The sequence below is a fragment of the Poecilia latipinna genome, unplaced genomic scaffold, assembly GCF_001443285.1.
Source record: "Poecilia latipinna isolate Pla-1442-1.1 unplaced genomic scaffold, P_latipinna-1.0 Scaffold373, whole genome shotgun sequence".
NCBI classification, from domain to species: domain Eukaryota; kingdom Metazoa; phylum Chordata; class Actinopteri; order Cyprinodontiformes; family Poeciliidae; genus Poecilia; species Poecilia latipinna.
This window is the reverse complement of record NW_015112989.1, coordinates 273,422-300,106: the sequence shown is the minus strand read 5'-3', so window position 1 is coordinate 300,106 and position 26,685 is coordinate 273,422. Positions and strand designations below refer to the sequence as shown.

Below are 26,685 nucleotides of genomic sequence, written 5' to 3'. Positions count from 1 at the left end.
AAGAAGCCTCTGACTGAAGACACTGGTTTTGTAAAACAGCCTTGTGAAGAGGATGGTCAGGGTTGTTCATAATTATCTTAATTTTATGAAGAATCCTTCTTTGCATCATCACCTCCAGAAGATAAAACAGTCATCCCCAGAACAGAACCAGAACAGAACCAGCCTTTTTTATAAGGTTCTGGAGCCTTTTCAGATCTCCGTTCAGTTCGCCCTTTACAGGTGTGTTCTCATTGGCATTTTGGGGTTGGAGCTCTCCTGCGCCCCCCTGTGAATGGGAGATTCTGTACTTGGTAGATCATGTTCAGTGTTTGTGTGCTACTGGGGGGTGGCTCTGTGGAGGAACCCATATCAGGGCTTATGGGCAGGGGGCCCTCTGTGGATGGGGCCGGCGTCGAGGCCAGGGCCAGCATCTCAGTGATGCTCCACTTGGGAAGGTAAAGCTGTCGGGCCTCACCTCGACACTCAGACAACAATCCTGAGGGCCAAACTGCCTGACAGGATACTCAAAACAAAAAACAAATGGAGGCACTGCTGATTCACTAAATAAGTCATGTGTTACCTGGTGGACATCAGAGACGGAGAGAAAGTTATTTCCAGGGAAACTGTTTTCTTCATCTTCGTCATCTTTTAGAGGCTCTGCTGCTTTGATCTCAGTGACGTGTGATGGAGAAGATGGAGGCTTTTCTGGAACCACCTGCTGCTTCTGTCAACATCAAATCACCAGAGTGAGCACTCAGACATGCATGTTTTTCAACATAAGAAAAACAGGAGAAATTCCCAACACTGGGCACCAGCAATAAACCACATTTCTTCCTGTTCATCCAGGAATGAGTGGGCTTCATGTGGAAGACCTGGACTGGTCTGCATCATGAGAGACAAAAACACTTTCACCTCGCCAAAGTCTGGAGCTAAATCCAGTTCAGATCACATAATATCACCTAAAGAAGGATGTTCCTACTCAAAGCCCCTCCAATGTTGCTGAATTAATGTGTCTGGTTGTGAATTAAAACATTTCTGTAAAACAGTGGGCTAGAATCCCTCATCCCTTAACCTTCAGCTGCCTTCAAAAATTCTCTATCAGATTCAAGTGGAGAGAGGCTGAGCAGCTCCAAAACGCTCTGTCCTCTTCCTCTGCAGAAGAGGAGGACTTTTTTCTGTTCTCTTATGTTTCCATATTTTATTTTGTATCCATTACATGAATTATCTGAAAATATAACAACCACACCTTAAAAAAAGAACAAAACAACAACTGACATTTAGTGAGTGGAAATTATGACAGAGTGAGAATTTCTGCTCTTGGGCAACATTCAGTCAGTTTATATTTACTAAATGAGGCAGATAAAACCAAACGCCACAACACTTTAGCCCTTTAAAATTTTACTTGTAAATATGAGGAATGACTTGGAATCTTTAACAAACACTTGAAGTTGCACTGAAGTGTTTGGATGAATAGTATGTTGCATAATGAGCAGACTTATGATGCAGTTCACCTGGTGATTGTTGGTTCCATTGTTGACATTCGCCTTGCTCTCTGACAGAGGAACAGGAAGTACTGATGCTCTGTCCTGAAAACGCTCACACCTGGAGGAGTCCATCCTGGGAAGACCTGCAAAAGCAAACATGCATGTCATTTTTAGATCTATACTACTTTCATTATTCCTTTAAATGAAGCTTATTATGAAAGATAAATGTTTCTTTTATTTAAAAAAGAAAGAGACCGCAAATTTCACACCTGTTCAACTGGCTGGATGTCCCAACTAATTCAAGCCAAAATGTATTTTTTCATGCAAATTAAATGTCCCCAATGAACTGAAGGAGCATCAGAAACAATGTGTGAAACAGAGAAACTACTGAACGTACGGCGACTAATGTTGGTTCTACAACCTGAGGATCGTGACATCTACTCAGTTTTTCATGCTTGGCTTCATCTTTTATTTGTAAATAATAGGTTTGGTTTTTTTGTTCTTGGTGTCCTTCAGGTTAGGTTTATTTTACAACCTGTCAGACAGCAGAGCTACAGCATAACTCCACTTTAGATGACTCAGTGGCATCTTTTGTTTTTGTTTAAAGTTAATTACCACACACCATAAAACATGACGGACAGGTCCAGAGTGTTAGAGAAAAAGGAACTTGCTAGGACCACACTAATAAGAATTCATCTTCAAATAAATTGTTTTTGAAAAGTCATTTTAACCATTTAAGGGTTTCAACCTCAGTGTACTGGAATCTTATACACACCCTAGTCTTTACTTCCCAGTAGGACAGACCTGATCAGATACGTGCTTGTGTTGTAGTGTTTATGTGTTCTTAAGACTAGTCTGTAGCAACCAAGACACTATCAGGCCATGAGACTAATACAGTAGAAATTCCTTCCAAAGAAGAAAACAGATGAGCGCGATCCACGTTTACTCCATCTTGAAAATACGATTTCAAAAATATGACCAAAAACAGTCTCCAATGCATACAACAATCCATAATCCCTCAGCTAGCATCACTGCTACTGAGGACAGAAGATTTGTGAAAGAAAATCCTGCTGTTTCTTAAATTTAAGAGTCAGGGGTCTTAACAGGCACAGAGTCACACACCAACAGGCTGTTGGAGTCACACAGCTAATGTTTCACTTAAAAAAAACAAACAAAAAAAACAAAAAAACAGAGTTCCTACACAGATTTCATGACCATTCTGCCAGAGTTAGTCCTTTGATAAAGATTAAATATGAGTTTAGTGCATAAATTTAAACTAAAGACAGGTTATAAATACAAAACTCAGCAGGCTGGACAGACAGATGGATGGATGGATTGACAGCAACATGAGTAATAGTGACTGTGCTCAGAGTGTAGATGTCCAGTGGTTTACTGACACAGTGGGATTGCCCTGGCACCAGTGGAGCGCTCTGCACTGTTCACCACAGGTTGAGCAGAGTGGAGTAAGGATAAGTGAGAGTGTTGGGAAGCTTGTCCTGCTGACAGACTGAGGACTGGAGCGAAACTGGTCTGAGTCTTACAGGACTTCAGCCTTACACCTGACAAGAGACACAGACCACAGACCAATCAGGAAAAGGAACAGCCTCCACAGATGAACAGAAGTGACTGGATGCATCTCCTGACCTCTGATGCTTTCCACCAGTCGGGGGTGCTGTTTCCTTCCGAGAGGAGACACAGGAGAGCTAAAACGAGGGTATGGGCTCTTCTTCAGGGTTCGCCTGAGACCTTCGTGAGGGAGTCTGCCGTACAGGCGAGTCAGATAAAGCTCTCCATCCATGTCGTTTTGCTGGCTGCCCATCAGGTTACCTGAGACTCTAGCAGGCTCTGTCTCCTACAGTCACACACAAAATCAATGATAAAGTTATCACCTGGACTTCACTGACCAAAAGAACATTTAGCACTGTCAGCAAAATCAGGAATGACCATTCTGTGTCCAGCAGTCTGGCCTCTGCCTCCTCTTCCCATCACTGGCTGATTACTCGTTCCTCTGGGCATGCTCACTGGCTTCCCCCTGCCTGCAGCCCTCTGCTGTGGCTTTGTTGCGTTTGATGCTCTGCAATGAATGGCATCTAGAAGAGGCATGGCACCCTGAGCAGGGGGAGGATGACCCCGAGTCTGAAGAAACAAGACAGCTTAGAAAACTTCATCAGGATCTTATTAGGCCTGTTGAAATAAGCAATAAATTAGTTAATTGCATGATAAATTAAAACAAGATCAATAACTTCCATTTTTGTGATCTAGCATTTTTTCTTTTCTCTCTCTTTTTACCAAAAACTAGAAGACAAAAGTCTTCCATTTTCTGAAGGACAATTTTGTTTACACAAACTTTGTAATTCATTTTATTTGCTGTTTCTGTTTTTTATTTATTTTGTATATTTAAAATGTCTTCTGGGTCCAATGTAAAATTTTTATTAGAATTTAAAGTTTATTAATCTTTGAGAATGTGTTCTTGCATTGTTTTGTCATTACCATTATGTTACTTGAAAATGGTCTCAACATAATGATATTGTCGCTCATCTCAAAAACACCTGGGACAATTTATCGCCCAGCAACGTTTGTCATCATGACAGAATAGATGTAATGTTTGACTAACAAAGTAATGCATAATTGTGAAGCAGAAGGAAAACAATAACTTTCAAAAATGTTTCACAAAAGTGTGACAAGCATTTGGGATTCAGTGAATCTAATACCCTGAAACGAAATTGGTAGCCTTCTATTCACGTCACAGGCATGCATCATTTGTGTCGTTTGTCACATAAACTCTCAGTGAAGTGCACTGTAGCATGTAGTTCCACAATGCAAAACTGTGAAAAAAATGCAAGTCTTGAGGCTCTGCAAACCAAGGAGAAAAAAGAAACACAATATAGATGAAAATTATGCAGATCAGGATTGATCCTAGATTTCTGAATGTTTACCTGAACGTCTCTGGTTAAAGCGTTGATCCAGGCATCCACTGTCTTCTTTATCCGGACCTCTTCAGTTAGGTCTCTGCAGGCGACAAAAGTAAACTTTACTCTTTTTCCCACAGTGTGGAAACATGCATTTTAGCTTAATTAGATTCTCCGAGTTGCCCTTAGAATGGGGGTTGCTTGTTTAGTCTCCTGTGTTGCCCTGGCATGGACAGTGACTGGTCTATTGGCACCTGAAGACAGGCATCAGTGACCAGCCCCTCCTCCAGATTACACCAGTGGGAATGTGTGTGTGCTCACACTTAACACCAACCTACTATTAGCACTAGCTAATAGTATGCGTCACCTGTTAGCAGCCAAGGCTTCCAGTTGGCAGTGTAGGATTTCTCCGTTCTTGGCCTTCAGCAGAGAGTCCAGGTTGTTCTCCAGAACTTTCTTCCTTCTCCGAGCCTGACGGAGAACCTGGCCCGCCTCCTCCAGGGTAGAGGAGCCACCAGGTTTCCTTTGGAGCAGTGAAAACTGGGACTGATGGGAAAGGGCTTGAAGACTCTGGCTAGATGGACCCTGGACTTCTTGGTGAGTTAATAAGGGCCCAGTTTGGGGCGGTGTGGTAATGGGCATCAGGTTCTGAGAAAGGGGCTGATTAAGTTGGGACTGCAGTTGTGGACCCGCGTTCTCCTGTGACTGTCTGTGTGGGACATGGGAAGCCTGAAACGGGGGATGAGTGCTTTGAGGGTCGGTTGGTTGAAGACTGCTTGGCCGGGCCTGGTGCTGATCAGAGTTTGACTGGTAGAGCTGGTTTTCATGGAACTGAACCTGGACTTCCTTTGGCTTGGACCTGCTCTGGTGGGATTCAGGTTGGCTTTGTTGGCTTCTTTGCAAGAAGCCTGGGGAGTCTTCTTGCTGCTGAATGAACGAAAGCGGTTCATACACTTAACACTGGAAAAATATCCCATAGCCTGAACCAGTGGTATCTAACTCCAGTTCTCAAGGGGCCAGTGTCCTGCAACGTTTAGATGCCTCTCTGCTTCAGCACACCTGGCTCCAGTATTAGCTCATTTGCAGAGCTCTGTAGAGCTGGACTGCATGCTAGTCAGACAGTTTTACCATTCAATTCAAGCGTGTAGCACAAGAAACATCTAAAAGTTACAGGACTCTGGCCCTTGACGACCACTGCTCTGAACTGAGTCTTCTAAAATTAGCTAAATAAAATATTTCATTAATTCTCAACGTAATTTTACAGATTATTTTACATGAGCTGACATACTAGCACCGTTACCTTTCTACCTGTTTCTACTTCAATCTTGTAAGTGGAGTTATATTGACTACTCACGGTCAGCAGCATCTTTATCTCTGTCTTCAGACACTCCATCTGCTTTAACATATCACTGGCTCTCCTTACCGCTTCCTGAGTGTCGTTTGCTAAAGACTGAAGATGAACGCTTTCAGCCACAGGATCAGCTGGATGCTGCTGGAGATACAGTTTGCTCCTGAAGCAAAGAAAAGACCCACAGAAAAAAATAAAAGAACCTGTTGCACACACCAATTCTATATTGCTATAAAATGTTGAGGTCTGTACATTATCTATTCATCTAAATAACAGACAAGTAACTGCACATTTGAACTGAATCTCTAAAGTACAGCACAAATTAATGGCAAAAACAGTTTTCTTAAAGAGACCCCACAAATCCATTAGAAAAAGTTTATTTAAATGTTGTCCAGTTCATCCCAAAGAACTTAATAAGGCAAAAAGGCCCGATTCATTTCCAGTTGGGCTCAACACGTCACCATCAAAATATTAAGTGCAACACTGCAAACCTAAAGGACTGTTTGGATGTAATAGTTTGTAGATTAATGTTTCAAGAGTCATGAATTCACACAGCAAGTAAAATAAGTATTGGACATGTCGATGTTTTTCTAGGTTTTACTTGTAGGTTTAATAGGACAAATATCAATAATCGTAGTGAGCTACACAGTCATAGAAATCAAAAAGCTAATTATGTGGCTTTGTGGTCAAAAGTGGCATCAGTTTTCTGAGTTTATTTTTATTTTTTTATTAAAGTTGGTTGGTTCCTGTGTGGTTCTTTACTAAAGAAAAGGAGAAACACGTAAAAATATATCAGTCCACTATCAGTAACCACTAAACAAAGAAATGACAGGAATGTGAGAATAGCTAGAGCTAATTGTGAATTAGCATAATGTGATTGGGCCATTAACATATTATGAGTCACATTAGCAAGTGACCCATAAATATTATGCTAACACCCTTATTCTAAACTATACAACCCATCAACAAACTTGGGGATATTTTGGACTGTTTCTTCACCGTTAAACTGATACAACACGCTTTTCTTCAGCAGTGGAGTCTTATGCACTGAGTATTTATAGAGGCTGTTGTGTTTCAGTGCATTACTTATTTTACTCACGGGAAAAACTGCACCTACTATTTGCAAGTATTTCTAAAGCTCCTCGACTCTTGGACGATTCTTATTATTCTTTTCACTTCTCTGTTCAAAATCTCCCAAGGGTCACCTGGTTCTGGTTGGTTAATTGGGAAAATATGTTCTTTCCACTTCCAGATTATGGGTCCAGCGTTTAGAGTAACATTGACGTATACAACATTTATCTTACCCACTGCTTTTGGCCACTAGGTTGTACTTTGACCACCCTTGACCGTCTCCACTGATATTATGGTAATGGAAAGAAAGATGGGGAAAAAATACATTTTTTGTGACATTGTTTAAAGTTACCTCATTTATCTAAATTACTGATGCCAAATTTTAATGTTTGAATAATTGCTTGAAAGATATGATACTCAGGTTTGTATCAACTATACTTCTTGCAGTCCAGAACAATGTCTCTGGGATTTTTGAAGTTACCACTTGGCTGTAGAGACAGAGTTATGCTGGATTTCTGAGTAAAATCAGACAGATGTCATAATGACAGCAGGGCCTGATGGTTGTGCCAGAAAGGTTTTGACTTTAGTCTCAGCCCCTGGTCTGACACATGACACCTTCAACATCTACAGCATTTCACACAAGACTCAAACTACAGTTGGGTGACTTGGATTGAGACGGAGAGGAGCATTGGACAAAAGCTTCTAAACAAACACAATCTTCTATCAGCTATGTGTCACTGCAGATTCAGGCTAAACCCGGACAGTGTTGGGTATTGAAAGGTTAGAGTCTGAGAATCCATTGTGTGAATGCAGACGTGAACCGTTCTCTGCCTGCAGCTGTAAAATGAGTGAGGATAAAATGGCTGCCGCTCCGACCTCCTGCTCTGTCATAAAGCTGCTCAGAATGATCCCAAACAGCTGTTGAAGACTGTGTGCCTCTGCTGTTGCTAAGCAACACAACTGGTGGAGGATAGCAGCCGCTGTTCACAAAGGGAAAATCGTTTATTTACCATCTCATGCTGCCCCCCTCTGACCTGGTTTGCATTAACCTTCCTAAGACTGATCAGAAGAAGGTTCACAAGGAAGTGTTTTGGCAAGATTATGCAGCAAACATTAAAAGGATGAATATGTGTAGTATAATCTCCTGACAAGGGACAAAAACATTAAAGCTAGAAGGAGAATGTTTAACAGTTTGCTTCTTCAGGTGACACAGCCTGAAGAAGATTTCCAGTATTATTATAATTATATTATGGTAATATAATTATAATAATTATTAAATCCAAATATGAAATTATTGCCAGGACAGTTTAACATTCTAGAAAGTTCCTGCTTCTTTTCAGTCTAAAACACTACAATAACAAAAAGATTTTGATTTAAAAAAAAAATGCTTCTCTTAGAGTGATTGTGTCAAACAAAGAAACTCAGCTTTCCTTTTTCCTTAGGCATCATAATATTTAACTATGCGAGTTCTCATGTGTTATTGACTATTAGATTGCATCTCAGTTCTTGTTAATCATTTCAAAACCTTGTTTAGATGAGAATCTTCAAGTAACACAACACTAGTTGAAGCAACACCAGGTTGGTTGCTCACAGTGAAGATCTCTGCATGAAGGAAACTGAAACGAGTCCTTTGTCAGACAAGCCTTGTGATCTGCAATGTTTTCCTGATTGAGGTTCAAGTCATCAGACTAGAACTGTAGCTCACTGAGATGCCTGTCATCTCCACATAACCCGCTGCGGTTCCACACCTGCTCCATCGCTCTGGAGCAAAAAGCTCTCCAGTTGGAATTCCTTGTTATTGCAAAGTCTAAAGTCCAGTTTGTAGATCTGTACATCTGGTTTCACAAGATGTTTTTTGTTCTTCAAGCCCTTCTCTCACAGAAGCATCACATGACCATTGGGCTGCAGACGGTTTCAGTTAGGGCTTTTCATTTAGATGAGTCTGTATCTTTACAGAAAGCCAGTTTGATCCTCCAGCTTAGCACAAATTACATTTTTTAAATGTACCACTTGACTATTTTTGTCTCATAACTCCAAGAACATTTTAAGAAAAGCAAAATAGTTGACTTACAGCATCTAACCTTGGCAGGGATGGAGCCTCATAACCTGCATTTTCATCTTCATTTGAGAATAAATGTCTTCAACAAATTGGCCGCTATGTTTCGTCTCTAGTTCTTGTTTCTTCTTCTTCCATTTTGAAGATCTACTCGGAACCTGGTTATGATGCACAGCACAAACTGTAATATTTCAAATTTCTTCCCCAGCATTGAAAGTGCAAATTAAAAATAAACGGCTTATCTGTGTTTTTTGGCTACGACTTGGAGTGTTAGTGGTGCCTGGTGTTTTTTTGTTTTGCTTTGTTTTTTTGGGTGAGATTCGGTGGTGCATTGGTTTGAAATGTGTAATCTATGCGTTTACAGAGGAGGTAAAAATAGAGAGGAAAGCAGGTAAACTTCATGTATGTTGGTGGGAGCTGTGCTGATCAAGGACAAAAAGGTCAGACTCAGAAATGCTTCATTCGTCAGTTACAAACATTCAGAGGAATGTGATCACATCACGAGGGGGAGGGGACATAACTGAGTCGCTAGGTGAAGGAATGTGTGTGCGTGTGTGTGTGTGAGGGTGCGGGGGGGTGCTTGGTAAATGATGTTGCTGCTTAGAAAAAAAAATTAAAAAGAGGAGTCTGTGGGGAAGAATCAGCGGCTGGCTGAGCAGCTTCACTGACGCCGCCGACCGCCAGAAACACGTTTTATTCATCGCTGTTTTTACTGTAATAAATCAGCTCAGCTCAGATTATACACAACGCATTCTCTGCCTCCCCGTTACATTCCTGAATAAATTACGTTTGCAGTCAGAAAGTTGTAACCATGGCAACCACATCTTCCTCCACAGCAACAGAGGAGGAGGAGGGGTGAAAATTGCAGGGATGTACAGTCAGGAAAGGAGACAGATTATAGTAAGAAGAACTGTATGCTAAAGCTCTCCGTCTCCACGGTAATATCAACAACGCTGTTTCAACTGTCTTTCTCTCCCGTTTATAGGTATGGAATTAATATGCATCAGAAATCAGCCAATGACTCTTTGAAGAATTTTGAATTAAAACAATATTTAATTTACCTCTGGGATCAATAAAGTATTTTTGAATTTGAAATGGTACTTTCTACATTTTAAAGTCTGTCTGAATACGTAACAATCGTGCATCTGCATTTACTCTGACTTTACTCATCAGTCCAACCGTCTCCATCACAGTTAGAGTCAGAGAAGAACATGTTCAACTAACAGGAAGTGAGCAGGTCTCAAAGAGGCTCAATCTAAGTCCAGACAGAAAGAAAGAGTGCAGCATGGAGACTTTGTGCGACAGAATGGCTGAGCCAGCAAACTGAAAACCATCACATTAGACACCTCATCAACCAATCACATGACGGCTGAACTGAAGCCAGGTTTGGATATTACGTGTTGAGTTTCAGAGGAAAATGCCTTACTGCATCACCGCCACAGACCAGAGGAGCCTGGAGCCTCAATTCTTCACTAAACTGCAACAGGATCAGTGATACTGGAATACAGTACAGCAGCTATCTATCCTGTCAGAGTAACAGCAGCAGGCCTGGCTGTGCTGCTTCCAGCTGCATTGCGGATCTTTCTTTCTGAGCAACAATTCACCTGAACTGTGTGTAGCAACTGATAGTTAAGGTGCCCTTGGCTCAGTGCTTCAGCTCGTAGCCTGCATGCTAATGCGCATGCACTGAGTCGTGTGCGAAATGTTTTAATATTCCTGGGAAGAACCCTCCCAGAGATTCGTTTGTACAGATGCTTCAGTTTACAGCAGAGACCTGCTGTAAAGAAACACATTTCATTATCTTAAACATCGTTATAACAAGCAAGATGATTATTGATGAATGTAGAATAGCAGATGAATAACAGACTGTTGCATAGCTTTCCTGCAGCTTTAAACTCTATTTTTATACTAATGATTGTCCTACAACAGTGACCTTTCTGCATGATTATGTCGCTTCAAGACAAAAAATAAACAAAAAAACATGTACCAGTACTCTTAAAAACAGTGGTTCTCCAGCTGTAGGATGTGTACTCCTGGTGGTGCTTGGGCTCTTTACTCAGGAAAAGTCAAAATCATCATCTGAAAATTTAAAGTTTGTATTTACAGAAATCATCTTTGTTTGACAGTATTTCCTTTTCCGTCAGGAACATCAAAGTGTGATAAGAAAAGCAAAAACCAACAGAAATCAGACAGTGAATAGTCTGGTGAAGCGTCTGACAAAAATTTCAGTCCTAATGTGGAACTCAGCTGAGTTGAGTTCTGCTCCCCATCTCCTTTGGTCCCTTGATTTTTTAAAGCTCTTGTGTGTGAAAGTGTCATCTTGATTGGTGACCCAGCTGAGTAACCAACAACAGCTCAGAGAGGGCTTTATATTTATGTGGCTTTATAAAGGAACAGTGTGGTGAAAGAATAAAATTATTCAATGGATAACATCCATTTGTGAAATTGGTCCTTCAACATTTTAACATACTGAATCTTATCAGAATTCCTTTTGTCACTGTGCAAGAAATTCAATTCATTTCAATTCAAAAATACTTTATTAATCCCAAAGGGAAATTAAAAAGAAAGCACAGCAACATTTATAATGCTACTTGTAACTAAACTGGTCAATAGCCACATCCATTAGTAAATCTCACTGTTTTTCCAGCTTGCAAATGGGAAACTGTCATGTTGGATGTGATGTCATTCAGAGGACTGACTTCTTGTTTATGAGGCCCATGGAAAGATGCCCTATACATGCAAGCTGTAATGTTAATTGAAAACTTAGAGTGTCAAAATGTTAATTCATTTAAGTTATTTAATTTACTATTATTCAATTGTTTGGGGCAAAGGAAGAAAAGAACCTGTAGTGGCTGTCACAACAATGACTGAAGCTCAAGCAGACACTCAATGCTTGATAAGAATATTACAGTCAACAGTAAGAGATTGGATAACATTGTGGGATTGCCTCAGGTCTGCTGGTTGCCGTGATTAAAAGAGAACACCCACAGACCTCTGGTCAGTCAGCACAGTGCTGTAAAACCTGTCATGTATGTAGCACCTCAGTAAAAACCTCAGAGTGTTTCCAATGAGAAGCAGGTTGAAAGACAAAAACTATTTAAAGCTCCGAGTCTCTTCAGACTCTGAATGATGGAACATCAAATAGAAAAGATGCATTTCAATGAAACCTTTACTCCAATGGAATTTATTAGAACTCACTCAGCCCCAAGGCACATTACAATATCAAATGTGTTAGTTTCATCATATGTATGCATCACGACAGAATAGGGCATAACAAAAAGACACAGTCCGTAATACAGAAGATTCCCAAATGTACAAAACTGTTTTAGGACTAACTGAAAACATACTAAAATGACTAAACAGTTGGAATAAAAAGTTGGATGAAATCATTAAGCTTATAGACAGCTCCTTATGATGTGATGAAGTCTGTCCAGCTCTCCAAAAACATCACTGATAACATTTCCCTATATAACACAACCACTTTCTTCTTATTTATTTTTTTTAAATTTTGTTAGATGAGTTTTTATGAGACATTAGCATGTGGAACACTTATGTTTAACTGTGCCTCTGCTACAACCTCAGCTCTGGGGGTGAAGGGGAGTCCTGGACGATTTCATTCAGATGTGTCAGCTGGGGAAAAGGAAGACTGACTGTACCGTACGGATAAATCCACCCAAAACTGTTCATTTATAAACTATCCAAACTTTTCATTTACCTACAAAGACAGTATTTCGATGTACACATTAACTTTTTTTTTTAAATTAAATTATGAATCTGTGATAACCCCTTTCAATATTTTCTTACTGAAAATTTTTTTCCTTTAAACAGCAGATTTTGATAAAGGTTCAAGAAAAACTTACATTTGTTAAATTATTTACACATGCAGTCTTTAAAAATGACCCGGCTCTTTGTGTCACTGATTTTGAAATTCATCAACATCAATATTAGTTTTCTATTCGAATTCATAAAGTATGACAATACTTGTTATGACGCCTATACGTTTCTGTTTTTCAAGTTAAAAATCTGGTGAATAGACAATATAAAGAATGTCCAGTTTAAAATTAATGAACTCACTTTAAGAATTCAGCAGAAAACATTTCAAATATTCTCTCAACTTCCTTTTTTATATTAATACCACGGACGGACTGTAGTGATTTACATTTTTGCTTTAATTGCGCCTGTTTTAACCCTTAAATAACATAAATTTAAAATCTTTTCCTTAATTATTTCACAATAAAATTGCAACTAATAAAATTAATCAAGAATAATCTTTATAATGAGCTTTAAAGATTTTAAGGTGCATTTCACTATAAAATCTGGAACTCTTTCCACTTTTAAGTCCAAAACAGGGTTATTGACAGCAGTAGCCCCTCCCACTGCACACATAGCTCCTCCCATTTGAAATAGCCCCGCCTGCTGTAGAGGAGTCAGCACAACTCTTGCTCTTCATAGAGTGGGAGAAGGAATCCTCTAACAGGGATTTAAAACAGATGATTTTAGCAATAAAACTATAAACTTTTTTTGTTTTTAAAGCAACTATGCTTTATACTTTATGTAGAGTCACAAAAACTTCCACAGTATTTCACGAACGCAGACATCGGTGTCCCATTACTTCAGAGGTAAGGGAAAGAGATGAGCAGCCATGTTTGGGATGAAGTCCTGGGGTTCTAGTCATATCTCATAGGAGCATGAACCACATACACACAGCAGCAACAAATATTTTCTTTAAAAATCTGTCACTGAGGTGTTGTGGTTTTTATTTGTGCAACAGAACATAAATCACTCAGAACCCTAAAATATTCTTCCAAACAAAGAAAATACTTCCTCTTTTACCACGGATGGCAGTAAATGAAGGAAGATGATTTAGGATCTTTTTCAACTAATGTTAAAGAAAAGTATGAGCTTTAGAATATTTTACATGGATTTGACTGAACTACATTGTTGGAATAGGTAACCAGTGCAAAATACTCAGCAGTATTTCCTCACTATGCTGCGCTCAAAACTATTACCTCTTTACCAGGCTCTTTTCTGGAGTAACTTTCTACTCTGGTCATTTGTTTTTGCCTCGGTAAATGCAGTAGGGGACAATTCCCCAATAAAACTACCCTGGTTCCAAGAAAATGTTCCTGCAGTGGAACTACACCTTTAAATACCAACCATCTTTAAATTTTGTTAGGGCTCCAGCAGAGACAGTCAGACATCAACACATCACCACCCAGTAAGCTTGGAGCAGCGCTACCTTTTTCAAGACCAGAAAAGAGCATTAGAGCTTTTCTGATTCATTAAATACTGCAGGATAACAGCAGAACCAACCGGAGAGAAATACTAATATGAAACAGGAAGTCAACTGTCTTCACTACCAAACTCCACCTTTATTTTTATACTGTAATCTAAACATCCAAGCACTCTTTATATACTTATTAACATGTATACAAAGTAGTGGAGGAAGCGTTAATAGGTCCTTCACTGCAATAATAGTACTAACACCACATTTTAAACAGGAAATCTGCTGTATATATTTAAAGTGTTGGAAGGTAAAGCACCAATAAACAGATATCCTGCAAATATGACATGATAAAAGAATTATTACAACTTCATTCATTGGTACATAGTATTTGATCAACTGTTTAGGGGCTTTCTTAAAGAAAGCAAAAAGTAATTGTTTAAGTTTGAAAAAACCTGATGAATATTATTTTGTTTCAACAGATTTGGTCAAACAAAATGCGACATAAAAAGCACATTGACACAGATTTCATTCAAACAACAAAACAACCTACAAAGTTATTTTAATCATGATAGCAAAAGTAATTTTTGTATCATCTACTGAAACTGTCAGAGAAGCAGCCTCACTAGGTAACTAAAATGCATTGATCTAAAAATTAGGAGCAAACTGATTTTATTTTTATTGTTTTTTTTTTGTTTTTGTTTTTTTACATTTTCCTCTAATCATGTAGAAAAGGGTTTTTTGAGGCTCAGCAGCAGAACCACTGTGTGGTCATGATATGTTACTTTTTTCTCTCTCACACTAAGGTTGACATTAAGGGTCCTCTTTCAATCTCCTCACGGGTCCCTCTCCTTCTTAACCTTCACATCTCCAGCCAGGATGGTTGCGATTTCCCCCTGCATAAAAGCCCAGGGCACGTTGGAGCCCAACAAGGGACATTTGTCCCCGCTGGGGCAGTACACTTCCCCAGACGCCCCCTGGGCCTTGATGCTCTCTCTAGAGCACGGGAAGCAAAACTTGTGGTTAGGGACGGAGGGACATTGGACAAAATGTGTGTCTTCTAAGCGTTCGTGGCAGATAGTGCAGCACAAAGGTCCGCTGTTGGCCATCGGTGAATCGGGCACGCTCTGGGACGGGAGCTGGTCCATGGCACCGGCGGACTGCGACGCTGCGGACAGCCCGGTGTCTCCGGTCCGTGAGGAGAGGCGCCTCTGGCCGGACACGGAGGGGGGAGATACTGGGCTGCTGCTATTGTGTCTAGACGAGGAAGTGGTGGAGTGAACAGAGTCTCTGTCTTTGTTGGGAGAGTACGCGTTCCCCAGTGTGTCTGCCACTGACAAAAGCGCAGCCATCGGGGACTGCCTGTTCTGAGGTGCCGCGGCATCTGGAGGCGTGGTGCGGCCGGAGGGGATACCGGGGTGCCCCGGGGTCAGCGGGGGCGGAGGCCCAGCAAACGAGCCCGCAGCCATCGAGAGTTTGAGAGCTTCAGCTTGGCTGTTGATCCACTGTTGCCTTTGCTGCTCATCCGTCAACTTCAGGCTGCTCTCAGCAGAGTCCGGTTCCGGGGAAGCTTTTCTCTTCCTCGCTCCGGCCCTGGTGGTGCTACTCCCACTGCCAGAAGCCGAAGCTCGACCTGGAAGAACGAGTGATGTTGGCAGCAGCGGGCAGCTGCCGTCGATGTAAGGCTGCGGCAGCATATCCTCTCCCACTGCCTCTTTAAAAAACCGCAAAGACTCCGGTAATAAGTCTCCGAGAAGGCGCCAGTCCCCGGACCCGTGCTTCTTTTCGTACTCCAGATACTTAAACCCAGAAGACAGGCCTCTGCCGAAGTCCTTCATGCAGTCCTGATACATCTGCTTGGCGACCCCCGAGGCGCTGGAGAACACGTTCCCGGAGCCGCATGGATACTCAATAAATATTTTAAGCTCATAGTCCATCCCGGTTTTGGACACAGCGTCGAAAGCGAACACCCTGCCGACCAGACCGTGGTCCTTCTTGAAGCGGACATCAAACGGTGTGCACCCGGAGAGGAGGACAAGTGTTTCCCGCACAGGTTTCGGCTTGCTTGCCCAATCTTCTTGTCGGTTCCGCAGGCTCTCGCTTAGCTCAGTCAGAGCCTCCGCGTTCCGCTGCTTCTCCTTCATTTCCCGCTCCTGGTCTGTGCTCGACACGGAGGCGGGTCGCTTTCCACCCAGCTCGGAGTGTCCCACCTGGCCGGGCAGAGAGACGACCACCATGGAGCTGGTAGGGGGTCTGCCCGCCAAGCTATGCGAAGTCGGTCCGTTCATTCCGGTCTGAGGCATGAGGTTCGGCGGTACGGTCATCTGGGCTGGTGCTGATACCAGCCCACCGTTGCTTTTGCTCCGGGAGTTTGGACTCTGCCGGTTCAGCTCAGGTGGTCCGTCATCTGTTTTAAAGCCGTTCAGCCCTCCGAATCCATTGGGCGGCCTGCTGCTGCAGCTGTGCACCGAGTAGTCAAACCGAGTCCGGCTATCCGCTGCCTGTGCGTATCGGTCCAAACTGGGCTGCTGAGACTTCCCTTGTCCATCGGCCTGGTAGTGGTTCAGCTGCCCCAGAGGTTCCTTCCCACTCAGTAAAACCGCCTGGCTCTTCGCGGCAGCGGACTGCTGCTGCGCGGGCAGTCCGCCTGCAGAGGACCGGCTGTCCTGGAAGCCCTGAGCCCGCTTCAGATGGCGGGCCGTCTCGATGACGAACTCGATCCGGTCCGCGCCCTCGTAGTTGACGCAGCCCCGACACACGGGCTCGGTGAAGTCCCATATCATGGCCCAGGGCATGCGGGGCAAGTCGCATAAATAGCACGACTGTCTGCGGGATGAGGAGACCTGCGGGGAGGACATCTTCCTCTGTCGGTCTCCCTCCCTGCCTCCTCCTCTGAGCTGCTTACACCCTCCGCTGCTTCGCAAAAGCCTAAAAAGAATGAATGAGGAGGACAGACTGCGGCGTGTTATTGTTCCTCCCTTGTGATGTTGCAGCAGAGAAGGTGGGGGTGTTGTGCGTTTCCTCCCGCATCCTCTCAGGGAGGCTTAGGAATTTGGTTTGCAACACCCCGCCCCTCTGCAACCTCCCAGCCATGCCACCTGGAAGACTAAGGGATTCCTCTTGGCAAACAGGAGAATACTGCTTGTCCTTTCACTCTCATTACTGTCAGGAAGAAGCAGCTGCAGTTTGTGGGATGGCGACAAAAAAAAAAAAAAAAAAAAAAAGGGGGGGGGAGAGAAAAAACAAAGCTGGGCTTGCATGTAAAAAAAAAAGAAACACTGCAATGTAGAAAAAAAGGTCCAATATCTAGCAACAAAAGGTTTGTTGAGTGGAAGAGATCAGACTTGTAATATTTAAATATTAGCCGAATATAAAGTACCCACGTTCTAAAACAACTATATCAACCAATCAGCTCAGCATCAATGTTAAAAACAATGAACGTTTTGAAACTATGAGCACTCTAAAGTTAATGGTGGTTAGAATAGGGGTGCTGCAGATGTGTCTGTGTTGCTAGGCAGTTTTACTGCACTTCATCTGCAGAACTGCAAACACACAAAACCCTGCATGTAGAAACACTCCGATCAGGCTTTTCCTGGCCAGTTCCACTTTCTAGTTAGTCTTTGTAATCCTAAACAGGGTTCTCACTGTGTGATTATCAACCTCATAGCCATAGTCTTCAATTCACTGTAGTGAATTGTAAAAATGCTGCTGAGACAGAACAGAAGCCTAGCTTATGTCGTCTATTACCTCAACAATCACCAGCGTTCTTTTGCTCCCTATTTTCACAGTTTGGTTCTTCTACAAATAACTATATCAACAGCCAGAACTGATGTGCTGATATCTCTGCCTGATGTGATGCAGATTGTTACTGACGTCATTTTTAGGGGTGCACCGATTGCAGTCTGACTGATCACCGATCTTTAAAAACCGTGACCCGTTGATTGCAATTATGTCCGTAGATTTTTCTTTTATTAATGACAATGTTGACAAAGTAACACAGAAAGGATTCATTAGATCTGTCAAAAGTTGCCTTAAAAAAAAAAAAAAAAAGTTGCTATTGGAATCTGAAAAGTCTGTAAACATAGTGACAAAGTGCTGAGTTTTCAGCAGGGTGACCGTTAACAGCTCACATGCAAAGGTGACCTCATAGTCTGTGTCTCTCTCATGCAAAAGGAGACAGTGTTGGATTTTCAGGCCTCTGTGGAGGTTTAAGTATTGGCTGATTATCAAAAGTAAAGAAAATCGGGATTGGTTGATCAGGCGGCTGATTGATCGCTGCACCCCTAATAATTTTATCATATTTATCTCACACAATTAGAATTTCTATCTGCTGTGTTTTACTTCCCTGGTTAGATTTTGTTTCACTTATAATATGTAAGAGAAACTACGTCTTTGTTAGAGTTAGAAGTTTTAAATCCAACAAAAAAAGAGAAAGAAAGAAAGATTGCAAAATCCTTCCTGTTTTTGCCTCTCAGCATGAGTTCCCGACCTCAAACAGAATTCAAATGTAACAGGTTTTGGCTCATCGATCACTTAGATCGATGGGAAACTGGATGACTGCCACCTCTGCCCAAATCATTGTGCATCCATTTGGAAGTCAGTGTACCTGCTGCAAAACAGTATATAAAATACCTGAAAAAATAAAATTACCACAGGAAGACATACAAAATATAAATAAGCTATTTTTTATTCACTGTTTTTTTTGTCTGAATCACTGTATTAAGAAAAATACTTATTTTTTTTGTCAACATACCAGATTATGATCTAATGTTATGCTGATGCAATCTGAGGACATCACACCTTCAGCAAGGTAGTGTTTTCTCTCTGCCAGCTCTTCTCACACACACACCTACAGGCATCCCTCTGATGGGTACCCTGTGTTGCCCTAGAAACCCGTCTGCTGGCCACAAAGAAAGGGGGAGGAATCTGCTGAACATCATGAGCTGCAGTCTTGTTCGCCCCAACTCTCACTCTCTATGCATAAATATGCAAATCACCTAACACACACAAACACACACATACGAGCAGAGATGGGTTCAGTTAAAACATTCTGGTGCTTTGAATGCAGATTCTCTGCCCTAAATCTACATCCTTTCTTGGTCAAACACAAAGCCTGACATGCACAGTGACATGCATAGTTACATCTATGCATAACTATCAACGCTTCACCTGAATTTGCACCTTTTTATTTAATAATGGAGTTTTGCTTCATGTGTTTAACACAAAAATAGTGTCTTCTTCCATTTGCTGGAGAAACTGCTGACATGTTTGGATTGAAGACAGCTGTAAGAATGAAATCTGTAGAAAGCAAATATTCCTTTTTGTGTTTCATTAAAATCCCTCAACTTGTATTGCCCGGTGTTATCATGGACAATAAAATAATAGAATATTTGTGATGTTTATTGTCACAACACTAAAATAGACAAAAAAAAACCCAATATCTTTACAAAGTATTTGGTAATATATCCATCATTACATACAGCCAAAGCCCCATAAGCACAATTCTAAAAATAAAACATATGGATTATCATATAGTTGACATCATTTACATTAATTACTGCCCCTGTGTTGTCAATCAGCACACAATAACTGAATTCAATGATAGGTTAAAATGTATATTTATGGTAGCGATGCTCTCATTGAACAAACAATAATATCCAGAATTCAAACATCTAAAGTAATCTTTTTTTTTGGGGGGGGAGGGGGTTTCCAAACATAGAATCAGAATAAACAATGAACCTGACATGGGTGTTTGGGACATATGAGGCGCATAAAGCAAACCCACAAAGAAAACAGAGACACCATAAACTAACAAAACATCAGAGCTGTGAGGTGTCAGCCACCATAGCACGGAGCCAACACTGGCTCTGAGAGCCGGCAGTCGTCCGTTTATTCACGGTGCAAAATGCTTCTTTGATAATAAATATATAGACATAGGGGCGTTCACTAAATCTGGCTGCTTTCCAACTGCAGCAAACTGTCTTTTTACAGTGAAGCTGCTGCTGCTTTACACACAAAGCTAAGCTGAACAAATTGAACAAAACAGAAGTGATGAGATACCGTCTGTAAGCGTGTCCAATTTTACCTGGATTGCTCTGGCCTGAAGTCACAGTGGCACGTTTCCATGGCAACTGCATCCGTCGGCATGACAGCGGGGGCAATAGCAGGCCCTCCGGTTCCTGACGAGCTTGGCTTCTGGTCCTTGACTTTGGCTGGTGGAAGACAGGAGACAACGTTTCTGTGAATGATTGGAAATTCAAAAGGCATTCTGTCATTTTGTCTTCAGGATTCTGTCAATTTTGTGACAAAATGGACAGCAATGCAGTAATGTGGGCATATTCAGCAAACAAAGGGGCTGTTAGTCAAATTCACATGCTGCTGAGAGAAATCAAAGATTGTAAAATAGAAAACAATTTACTGTATTTTGACTTGGAACAAAATGATGAGCTGATTTCATTTCAGCCTGGTCATATCATCAGAACATGAGGCCGCTAACGAGGCTATCTGAAGTCACTTTCAATCCATTTATTGCCCCTTACAGATTTCTTCTGTTTTTGCTTTTTTGACAAACTTAAAATATTTCAGATTATAATTTAATATCAGACAAAGATAACCTGTCAGTTTAAGTTGAACCCATTTCCATTCACCTTTTCTTATTCTCATCATTGAAATCAAAAACAGAAATAAACCCAGATGTAGTTAACAAATCCGTTTGGGTTGAGGGTTCTGGGTGTGATGGTGTGTGTTTGCAGGCAGCCACCTGGTGACAGCAGACTGACCTTTGGAGTCTGAGGCAATGGAATCCTGACCCGTCACTATCTTGATAGCTGACTCCAGCAGCTGGCTCTGATTGGACAAGAGGAGAACCAATAATCGGTGAGAAGGCAGAGGGAGGATGCAGATGCAGTAGCAGCAGCAGCAGCAGAAGCATCTGAGCAGGTGAAGCAGTTTACCTGCAGCTGCAGCTGCTGGCTCTGCAGCGTCTCCAGGCGATGCAGTGTGTGTTGACTCAGACTCCGTCTCCAGCCATCATCCTCCCTTATATCAGAACACACAGTCAGGCCACACAGCTGTCACAGGCAGCTTGCTTCAGATACAACGAAAGCACAGCAGCTTGTTCACAATCACACAGAACAATCCAATCCGTCAGGTATGATCCACCAGAACATAATCTACTCCTTAATATTTATGGGACTTATTACTTTTTTCCTATTCAATCAGTTATTCAAACACACATTTCAAAACCTGTGGTAATAATAATACTACTTCCTCGTTTTTTCAGGCTACAACAAAAAAATTTCTGTGTTAAGCTACCTTGCAGCCCTCTACAGGCAAAACACGGTTCTACATGTTCAGAAAAATTGTTTCAACCTTGGTGATTTTTGATTTTCTTTGCAAGCTGCAGAATCTACATCAGGGTTCTACATCAGCTCATTAGGGCCATTGTAGATAGAAAAAAGAAATAGTAAATTTACACCAAAAATCTCAGAAATGGATTTAATGTCTTGAAATGAAGTTTTCAAAACTGAACATTTTCGACTTCTGGAACTCAGAAATTTCCAAGTTTTTTCAAAAAAAAATTCTGAGATTTTATGTGATAGACCAACATAAACTAGGTAATTGTTGTGAAATTGAAGGAAAGCCATGCATCATTTTTAAAGTTTTCCATTCAAACCCTGACGTGCAGATCTATTCAACCCCCTTTTTCTCTGACACCTCTAAATAAAATAAAGACATGGACGTCTCCCTACACTGACCTAAACCTAAACTGGTCAGAGTAGATATGTACCATTAAAACCATGCATTGTCCTTCTACTTCATCATTATCCACTACTTTGTGTTGGTTTACCATGTAAAATTCGAAATGCATTAAAATTTGTGGTTGTAGTGTGACAAAACATTCAATGAGTGTCAGTTCTGTATTATGCGAAAGCAAAAGCAGCTACAAAGCGTTTGTGTACCTGTCTGTGTGCAGCAGCTTCTGAATACCTTCAGACAACTGAGACATTCGAGCTTCAATGTCTGACTGGGCCTGAACACAGACACACAAGAACAAGCTCAGACACTTATTCTAGCTGAAAAATTAGATATTTAAAAAGCAATTTTAACAATTCTGAAAAATTCAAGTAATATAAACAAACAAACAAAAAAAAAACACGGTGAATTATAATTTAAAAATACAAGACGTGGATAAGGTCAGTGGATAAAATCAGTTTGTCATGTACCAGTTGACCGCTGATCTCCCAAAATTAATCGCCCCTAAACAGCTTTAATCGCCTCCAGTTTCAATATGTGTAAAATCTTATGTATCGATTTCTTGGGTGTCATTTTTGGTAGTAATTTTCAGTCACCATGCAGTCAAATTCTGCTCACCAGTTGGATGGACTTTGGCCGTATTTAATGCATACACCTGACAGACACCTTAGTGACCAACCAGAAAAAGAAAATGAGGAAAAAATCTGATGATCCAAAGGATTAGTCATCAGTCATAAACAGTGGCATCACAGTTCTGTATTTTCCATCCCAGCTAACTACCTTGATGAGAGGAGTGGTTGCAGCCACAGCTGCGGCTGCAGCTGCTGCTGCAGTTTTGCTGATGTCTCCAAGGTGACCAGATGACACCTCGGTCTGAAAACCCGACACACTCGCTGCATCGTCAGCACTCTGATCAGGGCTGTTCCAACGGTTTGATGTGTTCGGAGTCGGCCTCGGTCGCAGCAGCTGGACGCTGACTTCCCTCTTGTGGTGGTTGCTGTGGCAGCTGGGCAGAGGGACACAACTATATTAACTATAAAAATGACCAAACTATGAAACTGGGCTGTCACTACAGTGCATGTAAGGAAAGATACTCATAAATTAAGCGTGATTTCCAAGACACCCGAGTTCAAAACTTAAAGGTTTTTGCTGACAGAGCTCAGAATATAAACTGAAGTTCTGGTGAATCTTCTTACCGTTGTCTCAGCGCTCCCAGCACCACTCCTCGCCCCCCGGCCTTGAAGCATGATGTCTGAAGCTCCTGACCCGAGGAGGATGATGGAGCCAGGGGTCCTGGAAGCAACATGTCACCATTATCTCAGAGACACTTCCTGTGGTTGTTTGACCAGCATCTTTACAACATGTCAAAGATCTTTGGAAACCACCTCCATTATAAAATGTGTGTAGTGCAAGGATACACCCGGTTCAAATTCTGGAAAGAAAAAAAAAATCTATTGGGCACTTTTTGCTATTCAATTATTAACTTTAGCCAAAAAAAAATTTTTCTTTCATTTTAGGAATTGTTTTCTTACTTAAAAGATTATTTAAATTATTTGGTTATTTGCATTTTATTAGAGAGACAGAAGGCCCTGCTGTTTTATTAATATGCTGAAGTTCTAATGTTGTATAAAACAGGCTTACACAAAAACTCTGCAATGTGATTCATCGTTAGAATAATCAATAGGTGAACCCATAACTAAAATAATTGCTAGTTGTGGCCCCATCAGTGTATTTGTTTCTTGTCTGTATCTCAGTGTAATTGAATGTAACTCCATTCAGTAGCAACAGGCTCAGTTACATGTCGTAAAAGTGAAATTTAATGCATTCTAGGGTCAGAGTGGATAAAGTGAGAAGTATCACAATCCAACCACGAAACTCAAAACTCTTAGTTGTGTTTACATCTTCCGTTGCCATGGTGATTGGTTTGGAAGGTTCGGAGAGTCAAAGTTTTATTTTAGCAAATAAAACTTTGACGAACATTTTTTTATAAAAATTTTCGGGACAGTGTCACACACTGGCCCCCAGTTTTTTGATTTCTTACCGGTTTGGGAATCCTTTGCTGCCCGAACTGGGTCAACAACCTCCGGTTTGTATCCGGGATTCCGTGGCCTCTGCGTTTCCTTGGCCCAATGGGACTGGACGCGCACAGGGTCCCCCAGCTTCTGGACTGTTATTTGAACGGGTTGGGGTATCTCACTGGCTTCCAGCCTGCGCTCCGGGAGAACAATGCGAGTGGAACGGATTAAAACGTCCCCGGTGTCCGAACTGCACGACGACTGACCCGGACTGAAAGCGGTTGAGTCAGGGGGAGCCGGAGACAACATGCAGGCAGCAGCTAATGTATTGAAGCGTTGATGGGATAGTTTAGTTTTACAGTTACAGCAGGTTTAGCAAGTCTCAGTGAACACATTTAAAATTTCCCGCTTGTGGACATTCTGCTTGGAGAAGAAGCTGGACTGAAACAAACCAGAGCATGGAAGCTAATTGCACAGGAACAGAACGCGAAGAGAGCCTACTAAAAACAGCTGAAGTATCAAATAACCGAACAAAGTTAGGAGGCAATGCATCCTTGGCTGTTAGGGAAACTCTACTTTTAACTTCCGCTTTTCCCCACCTCTTCTTTGTCTACTGAGTATGTAACTATCTGCAAACTACCAGGTGCTACACTGCCCCTAATGGGCGCTGTTATTGCTTCCTTCTTCTCTAGGCTCTCTTTCAGTCTATACTGCCACCTACTGGAAGAGCAACATCATGTCATCAAGCCGATTTCTTACTCAACTCCCTTTCTGCACCTGACACTTTATCCGATCACATTTCCCTTACTGCTGATATAGTTTCTTTCCTTTAAATATACTGTGTTTATATGATATTTAGATATCCCTCTCCTTCACTTTAAATAACAACGTTGTCTCAAGAATTTATCTGTTTCACTGTCATAATTTAAAAATCAAAATTATGGCAAGTAATGTAGGAAAAACTACTCTACTTTAGTTGCTTCTGTGTAGAAATGCAATTCTTTATTATCAAAAAGAATCTGTCCATACGTTTTAGACTCATTTAGGGATTTTAGTTGGTTGCCCTTTTTGTTTTAAACCATAATGTTCCCTGGTTAAGCTTTTTGTTTGCTGTTATTTCTTGTTCACCCTCCCTTTCAATAGGTGGCGATAATGCGCTCATAGTTGATTTGCCATCCGCCGTAAAACACAAGAAGACAGGTTTCCTCATGGTATGCTGTTAGAGTTGTAACCTTGTTGCAGTTCTGTGAGTGTGAGGCTTATAGCTGTACCAACAGTGTGTTTCAGTTGGAATGAATGTGTTTAAAGCTTTGTAGAGAATCTGCGGCCGTGTTCGTCTTTTCGCCCTTCAAAAGATTCTGCATCACACACGGAGAGGCCTCCCCATTACCAGCGTGGGCCCAGCACGGACACACACACACACAGGTAACAGTCATCGCAGCAAACCGAGAATGTCCCTGCGAAAGAATAGTGAATATTAATTAAAAAAATACCCAAGTGGAAATCAAATCTAGTATCATTTATATAATATGAGGATTTTTATGCATCAGAAAGCTTATGCTCGTGTAGAATGAGGATATTTACAGCATTTCCTCCTGACAGCAGTGGAGTTACTGTGTGTGGATGTACAGGATAGTTATTGAATAAGGCTGGTGTGACTGCCACGTTTTTTTTCTTCAGATTGTGAACTATGGCCGTACAGGTGACTGAGTCTGACCAGATCAAACAGGTAAGATACAATAGTACCACCACACCATAGAATAGAAAAACAATGTTATTACATCTATAAGTAATGTAATCATACACAGACTACAGTCCTGTTGTTTTCCACTTGTACTCTTTAAGTCCAAGTTTCCAGTTTAGCAAAATAAGGTGTCCTTAGTTGGGTCTTGTTCTGCAGACAGTAGATGTGGACTGAACTGCTGTGTGAGTCTGACTGTATGATGACCTTCAGTCCTTCATTAAAAATTGGTGCACCGATTGATCAGCCCTGATTTTTTCCATTTTTGGAACCGATACTAACACGATCCTATCCACTGATCTTACCTACCTCTGAAAATCAGCAATTGTCCCCTTTTGAGGACTAACAGTCAGACCCGCCCACCAGATTATGTCTGCACATGCTCACTTAACAATAGTCGCCACACTGTTGCCAACTTATTGACTTTCTTGGTATACCTAGCAAATTTTCAGGCAAAACAAATTGGTATTGGTCAAAATCTGAATGGGCGGGTCAGGCCTTTAAAAATATCTGCAATCAGCCAGAAAACAGCAATTAGTGAATCTCTAATCTTTCCTGTTCCAGTTAGAGGATTAACACGCCAGGTTTTGAAATCACTCTTAGAAGTTAGAATAGAACAAAATGTTTTTTAGAAATAAGAAACTGAAGGAAATAAGGTTTTAAAGTTCATAGCCTGTCACACTTCCTGCTCTTTTTTCCACAAAAGTACTAGGTCTGTAACTCATACAGCTAAAGAGCAACTTTTCTCTCCACTAAGAGAACGTTTGGAGAAAATCACTCAAATGTTCAGTGTCTTTTCTTTTTATACAGCCACTTAACTCTTCTCAGTTAAATGGCTTAACTCTTCTCAGCATGAGGTAAAAGTTGGGAAAATAATGGTTTGCTTCTGACAAGTGTATTTTCTGCTCAACTTTTAGTTCAAAGAGTTTTTGGGGACTTACAACAAAGTAACGGAGAACTGCTTCATGGACTGTGTCAAAGATTTCACCACCAGAGATGTGAAACCTGAGGAGGTAAAAAAAAAAACTTGACTTTTTTTTTTTTTTTTTTTTTTTAAAATTTTAACAAAAGGGTTTTAAACTTTTTTTTTTTCGTTTTTGGGA

At 41.3% G+C, this 26,685-nt stretch overlaps 3 protein-coding genes across 6 annotated transcripts in view; 1 reads left to right on the top strand and 2 right to left on the bottom strand.

Annotated features, from left to right (window-relative positions):
- kiaa0586 (KIAA0586 ortholog) overlaps positions 1–24,977 on the bottom strand; it is a 39,696-nt gene extending 14,719 nt beyond the window's left edge. The window contains exons 1-15 of one of the 2 annotated variants that reach the window (XM_015036566.1): positions 23,868–24,977; positions 23,023–23,119; positions 22,607–22,832; positions 22,033–22,103; positions 21,025–21,109; positions 20,851–20,917; positions 20,157–20,283; positions 5,727–5,883; positions 4,740–5,299; positions 4,400–4,472; positions 3,408–3,599; positions 3,108–3,315; positions 2,861–3,022; positions 1,491–1,606; positions 560–703 (exon numbers count right to left, since the gene is read on the bottom strand). In XM_015036566.1, coding sequence (XP_014892052.1) covers positions 560–703; positions 1,491–1,606; positions 2,861–3,022; positions 3,108–3,315; positions 3,408–3,599; positions 4,400–4,472; positions 4,740–5,299; positions 5,727–5,883; positions 20,157–20,283; positions 20,851–20,917; positions 21,025–21,109; positions 22,033–22,103; positions 22,607–22,832; positions 23,023–23,119; positions 23,868–24,150 — 2,568 coding nt within the window. In that variant the 5' untranslated portion in view covers positions 24,151–24,977. The remainder of the gene's footprint in view (positions 1–559; positions 704–1,490; positions 1,607–2,860; positions 3,023–3,107; positions 3,316–3,407; positions 3,600–4,399; positions 4,473–4,739; positions 5,300–5,726; positions 5,884–20,156; positions 20,284–20,850; positions 20,918–21,024; positions 21,110–22,032; positions 22,104–22,606; positions 22,833–23,022; positions 23,120–23,867) is intronic. The other variant, XM_015036567.1, reaches the window with a different exon arrangement.
- Positions 12,009–17,268, bottom strand: irf2bpl (interferon regulatory factor 2 binding protein-like). The gene has a single exon (XM_015036574.1). The coding sequence runs from the start codon at positions 16,927–16,929 to the stop codon at positions 14,908–14,910; it is 2,022 nt and encodes a 673-aa protein (XP_014892060.1). The 5' UTR covers positions 16,930–17,268; the 3' UTR covers positions 12,009–14,907.
- Positions 24,978–24,987: 10 nt separating the features above from the next.
- Positions 24,988–26,685, top strand: part of timm9 (translocase of inner mitochondrial membrane 9 homolog) — a 7,036-nt gene continuing 5,338 nt past the window's right edge. Inside the window, exons 1-3 of one of the 3 annotated variants that reach the window (XM_015036588.1) lie at positions 24,988–25,261; positions 25,519–25,570; positions 26,500–26,595. In XM_015036588.1, the coding sequence (XP_014892074.1) occupies positions 25,532–25,570; positions 26,500–26,595 (135 nt within the window). In that variant the 5' untranslated portion in view covers positions 24,988–25,261; positions 25,519–25,531. Of the gene's footprint in view, positions 25,273–25,518; positions 25,571–26,499; positions 26,596–26,685 lie in introns of all 3 variants that reach the window. The other 2 variants (XM_015036589.1, XM_015036587.1) reach the window with 2 other exon arrangements.